A 22,288-nucleotide genomic window follows, 5' to 3' on the forward strand; every position below is an offset into this window, starting at 1 on the left:
GGTCCCAGGTCCCAGGTTCAAACCCCTGCACCACCATAAGCCAGAGCTGAGCAGTGCTCTGGTAAAAAAATAAGTGTTTTTCATGTCTTAAGAGATGTAGAGATAGTCACTATATACCCAACTTTCAGCTCCTCTCTTGGCAGAAAGCACAAGCTCAGATCTCATTAAAGTATTGCAATGTAGTTAGCAAAACTAATGTGGAGGCAGTAAAAGTACACAGGTAGTTTGATGTTGGTTAGTACAGTACTCATTGGCTCATTCCAGGCTGCAATAGCAGCCATAGCCACCTCCTTTTGGTTTCTTGATACTGACAGAAATTTGAGCATTGGGAGTAATGTTTTTTGGGGGCAAAAGTGAGCTATGAATGGCCCAATTAAAAGGAAGCAAGATGAACTCAACACCAAATTCCATTCAGTTGAAGCCATGATAAGATTGGGCCCTTTGATTCAGGATAAATAATCTGTATATCTAAATTCCCTTTATTTTTGAGTCTTTGTAAGGGGTGGAGGTTCTGGTTTGGTAGGACACTACTTCTCCTTTACTTTCTTGTGCTTGTGTGCAACAAAGTTGAGAACTGTTTTTTGTTTGTTTTGTTTTTGTAATAGAAGCTCATTATGAAATTGTTTCATTGGTTTTTTAAAACCAGCATCCTGATTATGACTTATACACAGCTATAGTTTAAGGACTGTTCTTATTTGTGTTTTCTCCATGTTGAATGCCATATTACTCTCAAGTTAAAGATAAGATTTGTTGTCATGACTTTTTTTTTTTTAAGTCTGAAAAAGTTAAGGGAAACAAATAAGTTATATGTAAAATTAGAATGTTTTCTGTTTACTGATGAGCAGCACTTTGAATATATAGTCCATTGCCTAAGCTTAATTTAGGCACCTAAGTTTCTAGGGTCCTCTAAAACTTATGTTGTCTCCTAAATTCCTGGTAATGTTTAACTCTGACATTTTTGTGTAATTATTTGACAGAATATGTGGATTTTATACTTTTAGGACAGTTTTAGAAGACGACAGAAAGAAAAAAGAAAGCGGATGAAGGTGAGTTTTCAATTTATAATATTGGCAGTTTGATGATTTGGTGTGAGGAGGGAGCTGCTTGCTTATTAAAATAGCTTTAGTCCTTACCTAGTAGGAATTGGTTAGAGACATAGACATTATGTCCACCCAGCTGCCTCTTTGCAGGAGAAAGAATGTTCATACCAGTTTTAAAGAGGGCCCTTATAAGCTCGGTATGAAAAGAATCACTTGAGGATTGAACAGGAGGTACCATTTAATTTATACATTATTTGTGTAATAAAAAAGTTAATGCATTTTGAGGGTTACTGTATTCTTAATTCTAAATTTTTGCCACATTAATCACCTTAGAGTAGGACAGTCAAAATTTTATTTCTTTAATTAGAAGTCATCACTGATACCTTAATCTTAGCATGGCAGTCAGAGTATACCAAAATCTGATCAAATTCTACCAGCTTTTCTTCTGCAAAGATACTATTTCCACCTAGCTCAACTGTTGCCATCCTTGGCAGCACAAATGGATTTCCAACTTCACATCTTACCTATCCATACAACTTCCCTTGTATTTTTTGCTTATAGTCCCCTTGACTAGTATGCTACATATATATATATATGATTTTATTACTGAGAAAGATAGGAGGAGAAGAAAGAACCAGACATCACTCTGGTACATGTGTTGCTGGGGACTGAACTCAGGACCTCATGGTTGAGAATCCATTGAGCCACCTCCTGGACCACTCCCTCCTTAACACTTTATTTATCAATGAGAGGGATAGGAGGAATGAACCACTCTGGTACATTTGCTGCCAGGGATCAAACTCAGGACCTCATACTTGAGAGTCCAATGCTTTATCTATTGTGCCACCTCTCAGACCCCAACCAGTTCTTTCTCTTCTAAAGATTTGTATTTGTTTCATGAGATGGATATGTGAGTGAGTGAGTGAGAATGAGAGAGGAAGAAAGAGAGACTGAGACCAGAGACACATTCATATATTCTTTTTTATTTGCCTGAAGTAGTCTTGAATGTATCTTGAAATTGCAAATAAACATAACAAATTACCCTGAGAGGTGAATAGATTCTATTTAACAGAATATTATATCACATCTATCTAGAGGGAAGTTGTTAAATATCACAAACTCTTGTTTGTATGTTTCCATCAAATCAAAATGTAGGCAACTCTGTGATGTTAATGGGAATTTAGTGTGTCTTATAGTTTAATCTCTACATCCATTTTCATTTGTTAGAGAGATCAACCAGCTTTCACTCCTGGCGGAATATTAACCCCTCATGCCTTGGGTTCAAGAAGTTCACAAGTGGCCAGTAATCCGAGACAAGCAGCCTATGAAATGAGGATGCAGAATAATTGTGTAAGTGACTTTCATGTGATATCCAAGTGGTGACTATCAAATGCCTGTTGCTCTTGTGTGTACATTTTATAGTTTAATCTATAGTGTTTTGTTTCATTTTTTTTTTGAGTTTTTCTTTTTTTTTTTTTTTTTGCTTGATGTTTTAACTTTGTTAAACTAATCTTTATTGGTAGTGAAAAGATCTGAATGATGTTTTCAGAAGGAATAGATATGCATAGTGTGTGACTGTAGTGTTTCTCTGATGCTTATGGACCACAGTGCTTTCCTTCCAAAGATACTAGGTGGGGTGGGGGTAGATAGCATAATGGTTATGCAAAGAGACTCTCATGCCTAAGGCTCCAAAGTCCCAGGTTCAATCCCCCAAACCACCATAAGCCAGAGCTGAGCAGTGCTCTGGTGTTTCTCTCTGCATCTATCTCAAAAAAAAGATACTAGGTGGTGGTACTACTGGAAGCATGAGGGGGAACATCCCAGTGTCTCCAAGCTGTGTTAAAACAAAGAAAGTGAGTTTTCCTTCTTTATCTCCATTTTTCCTGTCAGTGATTAATTGAGGGAATTTTGCATAACACTTTCAAAGTAGTCTGTTTTTTGTTTTGTCTTTCACCAGACAGCTCTGGTTTGTGGTGGTGCTGAGGATTGAATCTGAGACCTTGGAACCTGGGAGCCTTAGCAATGAGTATTGTTTTGCATAACCATTATGTTATCTCCCAAGCCTTCAATAGAGGTATTCTTCACTGCCTAGACTCCTCAAATGCAGACCATGAGTTTAGAGCACATGTTTGGCAATAGCAGGAGTAAGGGAGTAGACATAATTGTGCTTGACAACAGATCATCATCAAAAGTGTTGCTTCTTTTTTTTTTTTTTTTTTTTGCCTCCAGGGTTATTGCTGGGTCTCAGTGCTTGCACTATGAATCCACTGCTACTGGAGGCCATTTTTTCCTTTTGTCGCCCTTGTTGTCATTGCTATTATTATTGTTGTTGTTGTTATGCTCTTGTTGTTGAATAGGACAGAAATTGAGTGAGGAGGGGAAGACAGGTAGAGAAAGATAGACACCTGCAGACCTCTTCACTACTTGTGAAGAAACCCCTCTGGAGGTGGGGACCCAGGGCTTGAACCCTTATCCTAGCACCAGTCCTTGCACTTTGCGCTATGTGTACTTAACCTGCTAATCTACCACCCGACTCCCTTAAATTTATTTATTACTGGATAGAGACAGAGAGAAATTGAGAGGGAAAGGAAAATAGGAATAGAGACAGAGAGACACCTGCAGCCCTGCTTCACCACTTGTGAAGCTTTCCCCCTGCAGGTGGGGACCAGGGGCTTGAACCTGGGTCCTTCTGCAGTATAATGTGTGTGTTTGACCAGGTGCGCCACTGCCTGGCCACAAATTTTGCTGTTCTAATAGTGGTCCCATTGATTGCTAAACAGCCCAATATGTGGAAAATATTATGGGATGTGATAGCTTTGCTATTCCCATTATAGGACGGGGAAGTTTCTCCCTTTGCTATTCCTAGGTTGGCTGAATATAATTAGAGAGACTAGCAAAAGAAAACCCCAGATAAACTAGTATATTTAGTATACGTGAACATCTGGGTTCAGAGGACAGAAAGGTAAGGTGCAGTATATATGACATTGTTAGCTGAGGACTGGAACCAGGAACCCAATGCTTGAAGGGAGGAGGAGAGTAATCTACTCAATAGAGAAGAGCAAATATCCTGTGATTAGGTGTTTCCCCTAAGAAATGCATAGATTATTCAGATAGCAAGGCTATTTCTGGGTGGGGGAGATAGCATAATAGTTACACAAATAGACTAGTGCCTGAGGCTCCAAGGTCCCAGGTTCAGTCTCCCATACCACCATAAGCCAGAGCTGAACAGTGCTTGCTTGTTTGTTTCTTTTAAAAGGTTATTTCTGTTAAGGATCCTAATTCACGGGGCCCCCAATTTACATTCTTCTGAGTAAAAGGAGTTGTTTTTGTCTTGAACCTGCTGAGTGATTTTTTTATTTTAGCATAAATAATTCATATGTAAAAGTAGCACATCTTAGGGAGTCAGGTTCTAAACCCCTTCAACATAAAGTCATAACATACCTCAAAGTTGTAGGGTCTTTGGATGTTGGAAACTAAGATTTTGTAAATTCTGAGAAGCAACCTGTATTTCTTACAATATTAACAGTGACTTGTGGAGATTCAGAGAAAATGATTGCAATGAAATACTTGATTAGTACAGAAAGACTGATCTGCTCTCTTAAGATAATGGAAAATATAGTCTTCACAGACTGAAACTAGGAATGATGTTAATGTTAGCATACATTTTTCTTCACTTTAGAGAGGGGTAGGTTTAAGATTTACCAGCTATGATGGCTTGAGAAGGATTCCAATATTTGGATTCCATGTGACTAAACAGATCCATTATTAATTAATAATTACATTTGCTATGGGAATAGAAATGAATAAACTGTTAATTTTGTTGCTAGTTTGATCCTGTCTTAGTATTTGAAAATATCGCCAGTCATAATCAATTTAAGGGAAGTTGTTTGAGGATAGAAATGATGGGGAGGAGGGGCCGCAGGTGGTAGCACACCTGGTTGAGAGCACACATTACAATGCACAAGGACCTAAAGTTCAAGCCCCCAGTCCCCATCTGCAGAGGGGAAGCTTCAGGAAAGTTGAAACAGTGCTTCGGGTCTGCCTGCCTGCCTCTCTGTCTCTTCTCCATCTCCCCCTTTATTCCCTCTCAATTTCTGTTCTATCCAAAATAAGTACTTCTCTCTCTTTTTTTAATTAAAAAAAAAAAGAAATTTGGATGACTCAAGGATATCAGGAGATAATTTGTTGATTTAGAAGAGAAAGCAGTGGAGATTTAGTCTAACCACAAGCTTTACTCTTGAATGCATATTATTTTTGTTACCTAAAGATAGAGTTTAATAAGTGTAAAATGTAAAACTATTTTCATGGGGGGGCATGAAGGTGAAGAGGGAAGGAAGAATGGAAGGTGAGAAGTCTAGAGCACCTCTCAGTTGTGGCATATGGTGATGCTAGGGACAGAAACTAGGATTTCTGAATTCTTCCACCACCACCCCCCCTTTGTCTCCAGGGCTATTGCTGGGGCTCAGTGTCTGCACCACTGCTCCTGGAGACTTTTTTTTTTAATAAAAAGGAAACATTGATAAAACCATAGGATAAGGGGGGTACAACTCCATACAATTCCCACCATCAGAACCCCGCTTCTCATCCCCTCCTCTGATAGCTTTCCTATTCTTTATCCCTCTAGGAGTATGGATCCAGGGTCATTATGGGACTGGAGACTATTTTTTTCACTTTTTGTTGCCCTTGTTGTTTTATTGTTGTTGTGGTTATTATTGTTGTTATTGATGTCATTGTTGTTGGATAGGACAGAGAGAAATGGATGAGAAGGGGAAGACAGAGAGGGGAAGAGAAATATAGACACCTGTAGACTGCTTCCACAGCTTGTGAAGTGACCCCCCTGCAGATGGGGAGTTGGGGGCTCCAACTGGGAGGATCCTTACACCTGTCCTTGAGCTTCTCGCCATGTGCACTTAACTTGCTGCTCTACCGCCCAACCTCCTGATTTCTGAATTCTCATACATGCAGGTCCAGTGTTCCAATGTTGAGTATTTCCCCAGCTCTATCCTTTTCCTCCTCCACTTCTTCCTCCTCTTTTTAAATAAAAATACCTGTTGATTAGTTCATTATGAGGAGAGGTTTAGTTTAATGAAGGTTAGTCCTCTCATCCATTAATTCATTTATTCAGAACTATTTTTTGAGCATTCATTATTTTGAATCTGAATTCTTTTGAATTTAACCATAGGAAGCCTGCTACTGTGTTGCTCATATGGGGGAAGCTGAAATAGGCCAAGATCAGTCTTTGTATGTTTAAAATATGTTTACCAGACTTGTTTAATAGCCTTTAAAAATGTATTACTGTGAAGCATGGTGCTAAGAGCCAATAAATGTAATTTCTTATGTGTAGAACTAATAATTAAATCCTTCCTCTTTCTCATCATAATTGTCTACAGAGTCCTTCAGTGTCTCCTAATACAAGTTTCACTTCTGATGGCTCCCCATCTCCATTAGGAATTAAGCGGAAAGCAGAAGACAGTGACAGTGAACCTGAGCCAGAAGATAATGTCAGGTGAAGCCGTTTTTTTGGTAACACTTTGCTAGCAAATTGCTGAAATAGATTCAGTCTAATTAATGCTATTTAGCTTAGAGCAGCAATGGCTTCATTGCCTGCTTGCCTGTGATCTTTTTATCCATCAGTAATTAATGTGGAGGGTTAGAATAGTCAGTAAATTCCAGTGAGATGTGTAAGCTATAGCTGTTAAACCCAAGTATCTAGATTAGTATGCGTGCAGGTTTTTGTCCTCCAAGCCACTTTTCCCTCTGAGACCACACACTAGATCGGCTAGACATGAGCTATTTAGCTCTGACTGTGTGATCTGAATGTTACTTTTGGGGACTTAATTTTCAAGCTGCTTTGTCTAGAAAGTTCAGTTATACTTGGATGTGTAGTATAGATTCTCATTTGAAAAGATGCTTCCTCAAAATGAGATTTGCAAATGTCATTTGTTATGAGATAAATAGGTACTATTAAAAACCACAAACTTGTAGGTGCACAATTATATGTCATGACAGAAGTTTTACTTTAGTTGTATACTTAAAATGCATCATAGGAGATATTGAGCTTTATCCAAATTCTGTATCATATGTAGTAAGATTACCAGGCTCTTATGCAATCCAGATTTGAACCCTCAATTTTAGATGGAAAAGACCCACAATCTCATTAATTCAGAATGTAGCAAACTGCTGTATTTAAAAAATACGGTCATAGTTTGATTCTTAATAAGACGTGGCGGATATATTTACATTCATGAGTAGAAACTTCATGGTTATCTTAAGGTACTATATTTTCCTAATTTGATACCAACTGTGAGATCTGTGCTGACTTGTGAGTCAACATTTGCCTAATTCCACTTTGAATCCTATGCGTCTATAGCTCTAGGTGTTCTCTTAGAATGTGCTTTTGTTTTGCTCTATAACTATTATGTTCAGTACAGCTTAATCATTGTGATTTATTCAATGCTTTATTGTTTAATTCTAGTGTTGAGGATAATCAAGGTAGAAATACTTCTCTCAAGAAAAGCTTGTGGTTCTTAGCATTTATTTCATTAATGATGCTGTAAATTGCAGATAATCTACATTCTGTTAGAGGATATTGTTCCTAATTGATGTTCTGTGACTCCTTTGTGCAGGAAATTAAAAGTTGGTATGGTACATTCTTGAAACATGACTGCAGCTAATTTGTAAGAGCTGGCACACAGTAGAAAGTAGACCTTAATGAATCATCTTACTGTGCTTGATCTGTCTTTGCTTAGTAATATCTGACTTTGTGTTTATTCAAACTCTTAAACATTTAGAAAAAGAGAAATATTCTTTTTTTAAAAGCATATACTTGGAATGAAAATGTAGTTCATCACATTGTTTTTACAATGAGTAGTGATAATTTAGTGGATTGACCTGCTTCTAAATTTTACCTCTACACATACACACACACACACACACACACACACACACACACACACACACTGTATTTTATCGTGTCCTTTAAGTTAGAAGCTGGAATAGGATAAGGCCCAATGTTACCAAGAGTAGGTATATACATAGTTTTTGTCTGCTTCCTAGATTATTCTTTAATAAACTATCCTTATAGTTTGGGAAAAAGTGATATGTGCAAATCTCTTTTAGTACTTTGATTATATATCGAAGAACTGAACTACATAAAATAGCTGCTTGTGTATGTGAATCTTCAAGTTTTAGAACTGTTTAAGAAACATGTAAAGTGTAAAAGTTGAAGCAAATAAGTATTCAGCTTTTTTCTTTATTTTCTTTCTTTTTTAAATATTTTATTTATTTTCATGAGATAGATACTAAGAGAAAGACCAGAGCATTGCTCATATCTGGCCTAAACAAGTAAAGGTATCTTAACATTAATGTTTAGCTCATTTACATTTCGTTATGAAATATAAATTCATTTGTTATATAATAGTAGACAATTACTCAAAGTATACTAACTCAATATACACACACACACATATATATATATTGACTTTGCCTGATTTTTAGACTGTGGGAAGCAGGTTGGAAGCAGCGGTACTACAAGAACAAATTTGATGTTGATGCTGCTGACGAGAAATTTCGTCGTAAAGTTGTGCAATCTTATGTTGAAGGACTCTGCTGGGTTCTTCGATATTATTATCAGGTACAAGAAAATCTTATCGGGAGTTGGGTGGTAGCACAGCAGGTTAAGCGCAGGTGGCTGGAAGTGCAAGGACTGGCATAAGAATCCCGGTTCGAGCCCCTGGCTACCTACTTGCAGGGGAGTTGCTTCACAGGCAGTGAAGCAGGTCTACAAGTGTCTTTCTTAGATTTATTGCCTTATATAATATTTATAGCCTTATATAATATTTGCTTATAAAATCTTAGAGATCCCATAGGTGATATATAAACAAATATTTTGTCGTGTTACAGGATTTCAGCATCACGAAAAGTGGCTGACTGTACTTTATCTTTAAAATGATTAGCTATGTTTTTTTAATTTTTTAAATATTTATTTACTTATTTTTCCTTTTGTTGCCCTTGTTGTTTAACATTGTTGTGTTTATTATTGTTGTTATTGATGTTGTTGTTGGATAGGACAGAGAAATGGAGAGAGGAGGGGAAGACAGAGAAGAGGAGAGAAAGATAGACACCTGCAGAACTGCTTCACCGCTTGTGAAGAGACTCCCCTGTAGGTGGGGAGCCAGGGCTTGAACCGGGATCCTCACGCCGATCCTTGCGCTTTGCGCCACGTGCGCTTAACTCGCTGAGCCACCGCCTTACTCCCAATGTTTTTTTATTTTTTTAAGATTTTATTTATTTATGAGAAAGATAGGAGAGAGAAAGAACCAGACATCACTCTGGCACATGTGCTGCTGGGGATCAAACTCGGGACTTCATGCTTGAGAGTCCAAAGCCCTATCACTGTGCTACCTCCCGGGCTACAAGCTTAATATTTTAAAAATTGGAATAAAAAATGAATAACTAGTCAAAACCCTGAGAATACTAATATGCACTGGAAAGAATTTGAATACCATTTCCTCTATATAACATAAATTGTGTTAAATGAAGTGTATTCTAATTGAAGTAATATGACAGTCTTTTTTAGTAATTGAGATGTCAGATTGGTGAGAGAATAGACATTTTGGAAATTGAAACACCGATACCTAATTTTATGTGAAAAGCCAAGCAAGTTAAGTTTGTGACCTGGGGTAAAAAAATCTTGTCAGTAAGTAGAAAGTAATTTAGTATATTAAGTATTAGCTATAAAGTATTTCTAATTTTGGGAGACGGGTGGTAGCACAACGGGTTAATCGCACAAAGCGCAAGGACCTGTGTAAGGATCATCCGGTTCGAGCCCATGGTTTCCCACCTGTAGGGGAGTCTCTTCACAGGTGGTAAAGCAGGTCTACAGGTGTCTTTCTCTCCCCCTCTCTGTCTTCCCCTCCTCTCTCCATTTCTCTTTGTCCTATCCAACAACAACGACATCAATAACAACAATAATAACTACAGCAACAATAAAAATAAAGGCAACAAGAAAGGAAATAAATATTTAAAAAATCTTTTAAAAAAAAGTATTTCTAATTTTATGTTTTACTACTCTCAAGATTTTAATGCAGACCAGAGAGAGAGAGAGAAAGCGAGCTCACTAGATGTGCTCTTCACTAGCTCACTGCCATGTGCTCAACCCAGTTTTAAGTCCTGGCATCATACGGGAGTACCACAGCATCATGGGATGCTCTAATGCTATGGTGTGTGTTTTCTTGGCTGTCCTCTCTCTGAAGAAAAAAAGCCTGCCTCCAGTGATGATTTTACTCATGTATGAGGCCCCAGCTCTGTAATATATATGTATATATTTTAATTCTCTAGCCCACAAAATATCTATCAGGTGGCGCAGGAAGTGATGTGGATAAATAAGTTTAAATATATATCAGGAGCATTATATGTATGAAACTTGGAGAAGGGGGTTATAACAAGTAACTTTTGACTATTTAAATCACTGTTTTAAGCATGTCTTTTTCCCACCTATATGCTTAGTGTTAACTGCAACTGCTCTTTATTTGATCATGGCAACTCTAGAGTTGAAAAGAAATGTTGACAAACATTCTAAGAAGTCTTAACAAAATTGTGTTTTTTACATTAGTTATTGGTTATTAAAGATACTTTGAAATTGTTTTTTAAATAACGAGGCCATTAAAATGAAATGAAAAGTTTACATCTAGTCAAAACAGCTTTTAGAAATTGTGACAAAAACCAATATAGAGAATGTATAACAGGGGCGGAGATAGATAGCACAGTGGTTATGCAAAGAGACTTGTACCTGAGGCTCCCAAGTCCCAGGTCAATCCCCTGTACTACCATAAACCAGAGCTGAGCAATGCTCTGGTTTAATATATATATATATATATGGGCCAGGTGGTGACACACCTGGTTAAGTGCACACATTACAGTGCACAAAGACCCAAGTTCAGGTCCTCGGTTCCCATCTGCAGGGGGAAAGCTTCACAGGTAGTGAAGCAGGGCTGCAGGTGTTTCTCTCTCCCTCTCTATCTACCCCTCTCCTCTCAATTTCTGTCTATCCAATAATAAATAAATGAAAATTATTAAAAAAATACTTAAAAAGAGAATGTATAACAGAAACCTTGTTTTTAATAAATAGAATATTATAAGTTAATAGTCTAGTTTAAGTTTTGTGAAAGTTTTTATGCTGTCTACCATTAACATTGATTTTAACCCCCACCCCTATCCCAAATGATTCTAGGGCTGTGCTTCTTGGAAGTGGTATTATCCATTCCATTATGCACCGTTTGCTTCAGACTTTGAAGGTATTGCAGACATGCCATCTGATTTTGAGAAGGGCACTAAACCGGTAAGCTTGGTTATTTAAAGCCATGAAATTAATAGAATTTTAGCTTAGATAAAAGTTGTCTTAACATTTTTTTCTTTCTTATAGTTTAAACCACTAGAACAACTTATGGGAGTTTTTCCAGCAGCAAGTGGTAACTTTCTTCCTCCATCATGGCGGAAACTCATGAGTGATCCTGTGAGTCTTAGTAGTTTGAATGTTGCTAACTATGCTATTTTTTTTTTTTAATATTTATTTGATAGAGATAACCGGATAATGAGAGGGAAGGGGCAGACAGAGAGGAAGAAAGACAGGGAGACACCTTCAGAGCTGCTATACCAGTTGTGAAGCTTTCCCTTTACAGGTGGGGATTAGAAGCTTGAACCCAGGTCCTTGTGCATTGTAACATGTGTGCTCAATCAGGTTCACCACCACCGGGCCCCATTAACTATGTTTCTATTTTACTAACATTTTTTTTAATATTTATTTTATTTATTCCCTTTTGTTGCCCTTGTTGTTTTATTGTTGTAGTTATTATTGTTGTTGTCGTTGTTGGATAGTACAGAGAGAAATGGAGAGAGGAGGGGAAGACAGAGAGGAGGAGAGAAAGATTGACACCTGCAGACCTGCTTCACCGCCTGTGAAGCGACTCCCCTGTAGGTGGGGGGCCGGGGTTCGAACCGGGAGCCTTATGCCGGTCCTTGTGCTTTGCGCCACCTGCGCTTAACCCGCTGCGCTATGGCCCGACTCCCTTTACTAACATTTTTACTAGCATTTTACTAATACCAGTCACAATTGTGCTGCTGCTTAGTTAAAATAATGAAATGTAGAAATAAAGTGTTTGGATTTTGCTGCATGTTATTTGTACATATTTACCATTAATTATTATTGAAACAAAGAAATAGAGCGAGAGAGATTGAGAAAGAAATACACCTATAGCTTGCTCCACCGCTGGTAAGCACATACCCCTTGCAGGTTGGACTGGAGGCTTGAACATGTGTCCTTGCATGTGGTAACTTGTGTGTTTTACCAGTTGTGCCACTGCCCAGGCCCCCATATTTTTCCTTTTTTTTTTTTTAAAAAAAAATGTATTAATTATGTAAAATTGATTTATAAAACTATTAGATAACCCCACCATTCCCACCATCAGAGATCTATGTCCCCATTCCCTCCACTGAAAGCTACATTAGTTTTCCCAAGGTCACAGATAATGGGTTGACTATTATGTCTATTACTACCTACCAATATATGTATATTTGCCCATTTTTTTTTATATTTATTTATTTACTTTCCCTTTTGTTGCCCTTGTTGTTTTTCATTGTTGTTGTAGTTATTGTTTGTGCTATTTATATCGTCATTGTTAAATAGGATAGAGAGGAATGGAGAGAGGAGGAGAAGACGGGGAGAGAAAGATAGATACCTGCAGACCTGCTTCACTGCCTGTGAAGCGACTCCCCTGCAGGTGGGGAGCCAGGGGCTCGAACCAGGATCCTTACACCAGTCCTTGGGCTTTGCGCCACCTGTGCTACCTACCGCCCAACTCCCTTGACCATTTTTTTTTATAGTGCTGCCTAAGTCACATATACCTATTGCTATTTCTGATTGTCTTTTCAATTTTTCCTCTTCTCTCTCTGGGTCTTTATTGGAATTGGAGTTCAGAGCTCTGGTCATCATCATTCCCTAATATTTCTCCCCTTCTGGGCGTATGGACCAAAATTCTTTTGAAGTGCAGAAGATGGAAGTTCTGGCTTCTGTAATTGCTTCTCTGCTGTACATGGGCAATGGCAGGTCAATCCATATCCACAGCCGGTTTCTAATTACTTTTTTTTTTTCTTTTCTTTTAATGAAGCTCTAATAATGAATCCATTTCCTTCAGCATGAGATATCAATACCTACTTTTTCATTCTTTAGAGAGAGGAAGGGAGAAAGAATAGACAGAATGAAGAGAGATGCTGTAGTACTGCTCCACCTTTTTTGGAGCTCCCCCAGATGCTGTCCTTGTGTTCCCATGTGTTGCCAGGGCTCAAACCCAGAGTCTCACATGATAATAGGTGTTTGCTCTACCATATGCTGTCTGTAAGCCCTTGGCTTTTGTTTTAAATCTTTGCTTTTCTCCTTGATGTAGGATTCTAGTATAATTGACTTCTACCCCGAAGATTTTGCTATTGATTTGAATGGGAAGAAATATGCATGGCAAGGTAGAATTTATTCACTATACCTTTTAGTAAAGTTTCCTCTGTTGGTTAAACTGTAATAAAATTTGGTTTATAGGATGAAAACTTTCTGTAAAAGGTAAATGTTACAAGAACTATTTATAAATATTTTGAATTTCAGTTCAGCTTTGATTTAGCAGTGATTAGTAGTAATTCAGTAACATTCTGATGAATAGTAAATTGGATTGAGATAGATTTATCAGTATATATTTAGTGATTAATAAAGAATGCTTTCACACAGTAATTTAACTTGTTTTCAAAGATCCTATTAGCAAATTATTTTGACTTTCTTTTTACTGTTTATTTTTAAAAAATAAGCATATTTGGTGACCATGTTTCATTTTTTTTCCTTTATTATTTCCTGGCATATGGCTATAAAGTGATACACAGAGAACCATGATCCTGTAAAATGAACAATTATTTAAAAATGTAAAGCATTAATTTTTTTTATTATTTTAGGAGCAACTCTTAGCTTGTGTAATAATATATTTTATAGTACTTTGATGGAATAATTATGGAAAATATGACTTGTTGGTTGATATTATATACATATGTGTGTCTTCAGTGGCCATATTTTGTTACATATAGATGAATTGGAGTCTTGAGTTGTTTTTTTCTATACTTTAGAGAATGTTTTGATTCGAGCAGAGAGAAGCTCCAAAGAATGGAAGGTGATGGTAGTAGAGTAAAATTAAAGGGAAGTCAATATATTTATGTAAATGGTTACTAAGTAAATTTGTAAAAGTAAAAATGTGAACCATATCTTGAGAAGTGTTATGGAAGTACAATGCACTGAACTTGTGTGTCTAAGGTCCCAGAGGTACCAGGTTCATTAGCCAGCACCACCTTGTTACAGTGCTGACCAGTGCACTGATCTTTCTCCCATTTCTCTCTGACCCTCTCTTCTTTTTCCCCTTTCATGAAAGTAAAAATCAGTCTTTAAAAAAGTGTTAGTGTACAGTGAACAGTGGTTTTAATTTTTCTATATCTCATTCAGTGTTTATTTTCTTTTTGTAGTAGCCATATAATTGGTATGAAATGGCATCTCATTGCTTGCCTTGCTGATCTTGAGCTTATTTTTTCAAATACTTATTGACTATTTCTTTTCTTTTTTAACATGTGTTTGTCTATTATGAGAAAGACAGGGAGAAAGAAAGAAGACCAGAGCACTACTCAGTTCTGGCTTAAGGTGGTGCTGGGGAATGGGTATTTCTTAACATATTTAAAAAAAAAAAAATCTTTCTTACACATGAATCTACAAAGGAAATCAGTCTTATCTTTTATTTTATTGGCATACTGTTTTAGTATATCATAAAATGCCATAAATTGTACATCTTTAGTAAAAGAATATGTCTTAAAAATGATATATCTGCTTTTTTGAACATTTACTTGATTATGTATACATGAAGTAGCAGCAGTGTTATTTTATTAGTGTGTTTTGATGGTATTTGCTTAGTACATGTGGGAGGAATATAACAGTCATTTTGAATGCTATATATATATTTTATATAAACAGAAATTTCTTAGTGCTTTGATCAGAATCACACGGGAAGAGCTGATAGCTGAATTGACTATGCTTAATTATAACCTGGTGTTTGGCTACCTCTGGTTGATTGAAAAGAATAAGTGAGCTGATTCTTATAGTATTTTAAATAAATAGTCAAGAAAAAAAGTAATTGCTATTGCTTTTTGTTTTTTTCTTTCTTTTTTACCCTTAACCCTCAGCTCACCCTCTAGCAAGTACCATTATGATATCTGGGTATAAGGAATCCTTCCTTTCCTGACCAATAAGGCTGATTTGTTGCATAGTCATATCTTTTTCATGTTATTAGCACTGCAAATTGCTTGTGGGATGTAGTCAGTTCATATAATTGATATGGCAAAAAGTCTTTCTGATCACTTCTTTGGATTCTAAATATGGGAGTTAGAAAAGAAAAGCTAGGGCTGGCGAAATAGCTTGCTTAGATAATGTGCTGCTTTGGCATGTGAACGACACAAGTTTGAGCCCATCCTCTACCAGATTGAAAGAAGCTTTCTTTGGTGCTGTGGTCTCTTTTTAATCTTTCTGGTTGTCTCTGTCTAAAAACAAACATGAAAAAAAGTAGTGGTAGTCTTGCTTTTGTGATACGGATTTTAGTATGATAGTATGATTCAGTAAAACTTAAACAATCCCTTGGGTTTTTTTAATCTAAGTATTTAGAATTGAAACAGCCTTATTCAGATATTAAATATTAATAGTTTTACTAGTATAAATTTATTAAAACTTTAGGCTTTAAAAAAACTAGAACTTTTAACTTTAATGCATGTATATTGTCCTACAAGGTAGTAGTATTGAACATGATTTCTAACTTGGAAATATGGTAGCCAAATGATTAGTGGCAACTTTGCAACTTTTTTCATTTCTCATCATTTAAAAGGGAATAATCATCAATATAGCAGTTTGGGGTGACAGTAATTTCAGAATTATTTAACACTATTTACTGCTGCTTTTTGCTCTTTACCTTAAAATTTTTACTTGACCATTGTTATTGTTTATACTCCATACAACTACACACACATATGCTTTAATAACTGTTGTTATTGTTTTATTATATGTGTTTTACTACTGGAAAGCTCCTTTGTTAATCATGCATGTAGAACCAGATAAAACATGACATGATTCTACCTCACTCCAGAGGACAATTTTCAGCCTGAAAACGAAGTTACTATTCTTGCCCACATTGCACACTTATGCAAGGTTTTTTTAAAATACAAATTGGGTTTTGCAATGTAAACAGTTTACTGTGCAGCAATAGCTATAGAATATTTCACATATTCTAGTGCTATATGTCTTCTTAGTATTTTATAGGTGGATGATCACTCTTTACAAAAGAAAAAACCAAGTCCTAAAAAGATGAAGAAGCATAGTCTGGTATCCAGGCAGTCACTGACCATTTAATTTTTATTAAATACAATAAAAATATGTAACATGGTTTTCTAGTGAGCCATTTTAAGAGTAAAAATATAAAGTTTTTTTTTTTCTTCTACCACCATATGGAAAATATTAACATCTGAGTTTTCACTTAATAAAGTCAGTTACAATTTTTTTTTTTATATTAGTAGCAGTATTCTACTTAAAACCATTATGAGTTGGAATTTAAGTGACCTAATAGCTGGGACTTTTGTTGTGCATTTGTCTCCACAGGGGTTGCTCTGTTGCCATTTGTAGATGAACGAAGACTACGTGCAGCCTTGGAAGAGGTATACCCAGACCTCACTCCAGAAGAGAGTAAGGATTATACTTCTATTTAGTCAACATTGAGTCTTTTATAATATATGTTATTGTAAAATACTATATATTTTTTGCCACTGTCAAATTCTCCACTAGGAAGACACATCTTTAGTTCTACTTATGATTAAATTAGCTTTTGTTTTAAAATTTATTATCCATAGATTCAATAACAACTAAATGAAAGCTCTTAATTTGTATTTGTTAATTTAAAAAGTAGCATTTCGTGGTCCGCGAGGTGGCGGAGTGGATAAAGCATCAGACTCTCAAGCATAAGGTCTGAGTTCAATCCCCAGCAGCACATGTACCAGGGTGATGCCTGGTTCTTTCTCTCTCCTCCTGTGTTTCTCTTTAATAAATAAATAAAATATCTTTTTTTTAAATATTTATCTTATTTATTCCCTTTTGTTGCCCTTGTTGTTTTATTGTTGTAGCTATTATTGTTGTTGTCGTTGTTGGATAGGACAGAGAGAAATGGAGAGAGGAGGGGAAGACAGAGAGGAGGAGAGAAAGACACCTGCAGACCTGCTTCACCGCCTGTGAAGCGACTCCCCTGCAGGTGGGGAGCCGGGGTTTGAACCGGGAGCCTTATGCCAGTCCTTGTGCTTTGCGCCACCTGCGCTTAACCCGCTGTGCTACAGCCCGACTCCCATAAAATATCTTTTTTAAAAGCAGCATTTCAGGAATGCTCTCTGACTTTTTTGTTTTTATATGCACATACAAAGATACTTGTACACATAGAGGGGAGAGTATTATTATCTTAATAATTCATCTATTCATGAAAATGATAGGAGAGAGAGAGAGAACCAGAGATCACTCTGGTACATGTGCTGCCGGGGATTGAACTTGGGACCTCATGTTTGAGAATCCAATGCTTTATCCACTGAGCTACCTCCAGATCATGAGGGAGAGTATTATTAAGTTACTCTATATCCTGTCCCTTCATCTTTCTCCAAATAGCAACTTTTCTTAAAAGCTGAAATTGAGGGACCAGGTGGTGGTACATCTGGTTGAGTGCACACATTATAGTCCCTGGTTCCCACCTGCAAGGGGAAAGCTTTCCAAGTGGTGAAGTGTAGTGTTGCAGATGTCTCTCTGCTTCTCTCCCTCGCTATCACCCCCTTCCCTCTTGATTTCTGGCTATTTCTGTCAAATAAAATAAAGATAATTTTAAAAAGCTGAAATTGAAGTACAAGTATTTGCCCTTAGAACGCTAACATCAAATCATATTGACAGAACTACTGGACAAGTGGAAAGCTAGGATGTATTAGAAAATTTACCACCTACAGGGTGGGGAAATGCTTCATGAGCAGTGATGCAGGTTTGCAGGTGTCTGTCTTTCTTTCTCCCACCACCCCCCTCAATTTCTCTGTGTCCTAGCAAATGAAAGTAGAAAGGAAAGAAAAAGGAAAAAAAAAAAGCTGACAGGAGTTGTGGGTTCATAGTGCTAGTACCGAGTCCTGGCGATAAACCTGGTGCCAAATAATAAAAAGCAACAAAAAAGGGAAATTTTATTTGAAATAAGAGCAGTGAACTTATAGGAATATATTTTTATATTTATTTATTCCCTTTTGTTGCCCTTGTTGTTTTTTATTGTTGTAGTTATTGTTGTTATTGATGTTGTTTGTTGTTGGATAGGACAGAGAGAAATGGAGAGAGGAGGGGAAGACGGGGAGAGAAAGACAGACACCTGCAGACTTGCTACATAGCCTGCGAAGCCTCCCTTGCATGTGGGGAGCTGGGAGCTTGACCTGGGATCCATCTTCTGGTCCTTGCGCTTTGCGGTGCGCTTAACCTGCCTGACTCCCACTTATAGGAATATTTTTATCCTTAAAATAATTGTTGTCAGATGATACAAATTTGTGTTTTCTCAGAAATACTTGTTTTATATACCAAGAAATTAAGTTCTGTTTAAGAAGACTTTGTCCCTTGTCTTATAATTCCATTTTCAGGTACTTTTTTTTTTTTAATATTTATTTTATTATTTATTTATTCCCTTTTGTTGCCCTTGTTGTTTTTTTATTGTTGTAGTTATTATTATTGTTGTTGTCGTTGTTGGATAGGACAGAGAGAAATGGAGAGAGGAGGGGAAGACAGAGAGGAAGAGAGAAAGATAGACACCTGCAGACCTGTTTCACCGCCTGTGAAGCGACTCCCCTGCAGGTGGGGAGCCGGGGGCTCGAACCGGGATCCTTATGCCGGTCCTTGTGCTTTGCGCCACCTGCGCTTAACCCGCTGCGCTACAGCCTGACTCCCCTCAGGCACTTTTTTAATGATAGTTTTATCAGATCATTACTAATCTTCGAAACCTTAGTGCCAACCTTTTTTTTTTTTTCTTAATTTTATTACTAGAGTACTGCCTTAGAGTCTGTTTGCATAACCCTTATGCTATTACCCCACCAAGTGTCAACTTTTTTTTTTTCTCTTAAAGAAACGTAACACGTGCTTAGGCCATGCCCTTTTTAAAATGAACTTTAAGATGTTTTTTGTTTGTTTGTTTCAACTTAGGTGTTTTATTCTCATAGAGATTGCTCTTGCAGATATAATTAATTGATTTGTATTTTACTCTCCCCTCCAATCCACCCAGCTAGAAGAAACAGTCTTGGAGGCGATGTCTTATTTGTGGGGAAACATCATCCACTTCATGACTTCATTTTAGAACTATATCAGACAGGTTCCACAGAGGTATGAATTCTTTTTCCTTCATAAATTGTTTTTAGATAGTATAAATTATTTGGATTATTTAATAATACATTTTTGAATTTTTAGTAAATTATAAACAGGCGCTAACATGTTAAGCAATTTTAAAGTATAGAATTGTTTGATTCACAATTTTGTACAAAAAACCATTACCCGTTTCCAGAACATTAGCTTCTGAAATAGAAAATCTATCCATTAAATAGTGTCATTGTTCTCCTAAACTTTATTATATGGCTTCTATGAATTTGTCTACTCCTGGTATTTCATGTAAATGAATCATAAATTAACTTGTCTGGTTTATTTCATTCCACTTATGGCTGAGCCATAGTCCAGTGTGCATGTATGTCATGTTTTCTTTATCAGTTCATCTATTGATGGATTGTTTCTGCCTTTTGACTAATTTTTTCCATTTAAAGAACTGTGCTATGAACATTGGTGCACAATGTATGTTTGACTCCTGCTTTCCATACTTTCAAGTATATAATCAGGAATCTATTGTTTCCACAGTCAGTAGATGTGCCACCTGAATTGTGTCATGGAATTCAAGGAAAGTTTTCTTTGGATGAAGTAGCTGTTCTCCCAGATCAGTAAGTATTCATTTGTTTATAATTGGGGCAAGTGGGAAGAAACTTAGTTAGCTTCTATTTTTTATAACTTTAATGTTTTATTTCCTAATAATACTGTACCCATATTTTCTAATAATAGTATTTCCTAAGATAGTAGCTTTGCCACTTTTGTGCAAGTAATTTTAGAGGCCCCTGAAAACGTTTAAAGAGATCCACAAAAATAAAACTTTTTCCATATTAATATAATGATGCTTTATGTTATTTGTTTCTCTCTCTCTGAATATACAATGAATATTCTAGTCTTAATGCAGTATGATATATATTAAGCAAATTTTCAAAATATAAGGCAATGACACTAAAATATTGAGTTGTATTTTAAAAAAGATTTGTGTTAACATGAGAATAGGTTTATTTGTACTGTCATTAAATTAGCATTTTTTATTTCTCATTTTTTATTTTAGTAGATATATATTAATAGAAATAACCATTGTAATATAATTCTTTGTGGTTTTCAGTTTTTATAAAACTGAACAGTGATTTTGAGATTAGTTTGAAAACTACCACTGTAGTGGATATTTTTTTAATCTTTTTGAAAATATTCCCTTTTGTTGCCTTTGCTGTTTTATTGTTGTAGTTATTACTGCTATTCTTGTTATTGATGACGTTGTTGTTGGATAGTACAGAAAGAAATGGAGAGAGGAGGGGAAGACAGAGGGGCAGAGAAAGACACCTGCAGACCTGCTTCACTGCTTGTGAAGCGACTCCTTGCAGGTGGGGAGCCGGGGGTTCAAACCTGGATTCTTACGCTGATCCTTGCGCTTTGCACCACCTGCACTTAACCCATTGTGCTACCGCCCAACGCCCAGCTTCATCTTTTTCAGATAAAACTGTGTAGCTTTGTAGAGTGATTACTCTATAACTATAACCTTAGGTTGTGAAAAATTGTATTGCTTTATGCTCTTGGAAATATCATGACCTTATATTTTGTTTATTATTTGTTCAGAGGAGAGAGGGAGGGAAGGAGAGAGAGAGACACCAACCTGCAGCACTGCTTCACCACTTGTGAAGTTTTCCCCCCTACAGGTGGGGACCAGGGACTTAAGCATGGGTCCTTGCACATTGTAATGTGAGCTGAAACAGGTGTTTCACTTGGCCCCATAATATATTTTTTAATGTTTTGGGAATGAACCTAGGACTTGATGCATGTTCATTACCACTGAGCCATCTCTCCAGCTTGATTTTTTTTTTAATTTTTAATTTAATTTAATTTAATATATTTATCGGCTCTGTGCCTGCGGTGGGCTCCATGGCCATTTTCTCTCCTCCCTCCCCCTCTGTATTTATAGTTCCATGACAGAAATTGAAAGGGGAGGGGGAGATAGATAGGTGTCTGTGTGTGGGGGGGGAGATAGAGGAAGAGAAAGATACCTGCCTCACCACTCACAAAGCATTCCCCCTGCAGGTGGGGAGTAGGGGCTTGATCCTGGGTTCTTAAACATGGTAATGTGTATGCTTAAACCGGGTGTACCACCCCCCTCCCTTTCTTTTTCTTTAGAAGGGGAAAGAGAGATACCAAAATATCACTCTTGTTTAGTTCCCTTTATACTCTACATGGCACTCCCATATGGAACCCAGGATGTTTCACATGTTATGGCATGAACTTTACTCAGTAGACATCTCTTAGGTCCCATAGTAATAACCATTTGGTTTTCTTCACTTATGAAATACCTTTTCTGTTTTTCTATCAGTTATTTGGTTTTCCCATTCTCCTTTTCCCTTTTTAGATACTTATGAGTTCTGATACAGATTTATTACATATAATTGTTTTTTTGTTGATGAAAATACAGACAAGGAGACATGGTCTTTATTTTTTCTTAAGCTATAAATGATAGTGTAATTATTTTGTTTGTGCTTTAAATGACATCTCCTAAAGCTTACCAAATACAGTATCTTATTTCATCTATCTAAAATATTACTTGCACTTTACATACAAATAAATGGCTTTTCTCTTGTTTCTTTTTAGAGTAGTATGTTCTCCTGTTCCCCTGTTAAGGGATCTGACACAGAATTCTGCAATCAGGTAACTTTTTCTAAATTCATGGCATTAGCCTATCACACTGATCTGAACTTAGAAATAAGTTTAAGAAGACCAGTCTTTCACAAGGAAATGGCAACTATTAATTCCA

General features: G+C 36.7%; 1 protein-coding gene across 2 annotated transcripts in view; it reads left to right on the top strand.

Annotated features, from left to right (window-relative positions):
* XRN2 (5'-3' exoribonuclease 2) overlaps nucleotides 1-22,288 on the top strand; it is an 80,533-nt gene that overhangs the window by 30,822 nt on the left and 27,423 nt on the right. For both annotated transcript variants that reach the window (XM_007525420.3, XM_060186154.1), the window contains 11 exons: nucleotides 1,002-1,046; nucleotides 2,268-2,390; nucleotides 6,431-6,546; nucleotides 8,538-8,673; nucleotides 11,272-11,379; nucleotides 11,464-11,553; nucleotides 13,481-13,553; nucleotides 16,753-16,836; nucleotides 19,424-19,521; nucleotides 20,044-20,123; nucleotides 22,126-22,182. In XM_007525420.3, the coding sequence (XP_007525482.1) occupies nucleotides 1,002-1,046; nucleotides 2,268-2,390; nucleotides 6,431-6,546; nucleotides 8,538-8,673; nucleotides 11,272-11,379; nucleotides 11,464-11,553; nucleotides 13,481-13,553; nucleotides 16,753-16,836; nucleotides 19,424-19,521; nucleotides 20,044-20,123; nucleotides 22,126-22,182 (1,010 nt within the window). The remainder of the gene's footprint in view (nucleotides 1-1,001; nucleotides 1,047-2,267; nucleotides 2,391-6,430; nucleotides 6,547-8,537; nucleotides 8,674-11,271; nucleotides 11,380-11,463; nucleotides 11,554-13,480; nucleotides 13,554-16,752; nucleotides 16,837-19,423; nucleotides 19,522-20,043; nucleotides 20,124-22,125; nucleotides 22,183-22,288) is intronic.

The sequence above is a fragment of the Erinaceus europaeus genome, chromosome 1 (genome assembly GCF_950295315.1).
Source record: "Erinaceus europaeus chromosome 1, mEriEur2.1, whole genome shotgun sequence".
In the NCBI taxonomy this organism is placed as follows: domain Eukaryota; kingdom Metazoa; phylum Chordata; class Mammalia; order Eulipotyphla; family Erinaceidae; genus Erinaceus; species Erinaceus europaeus.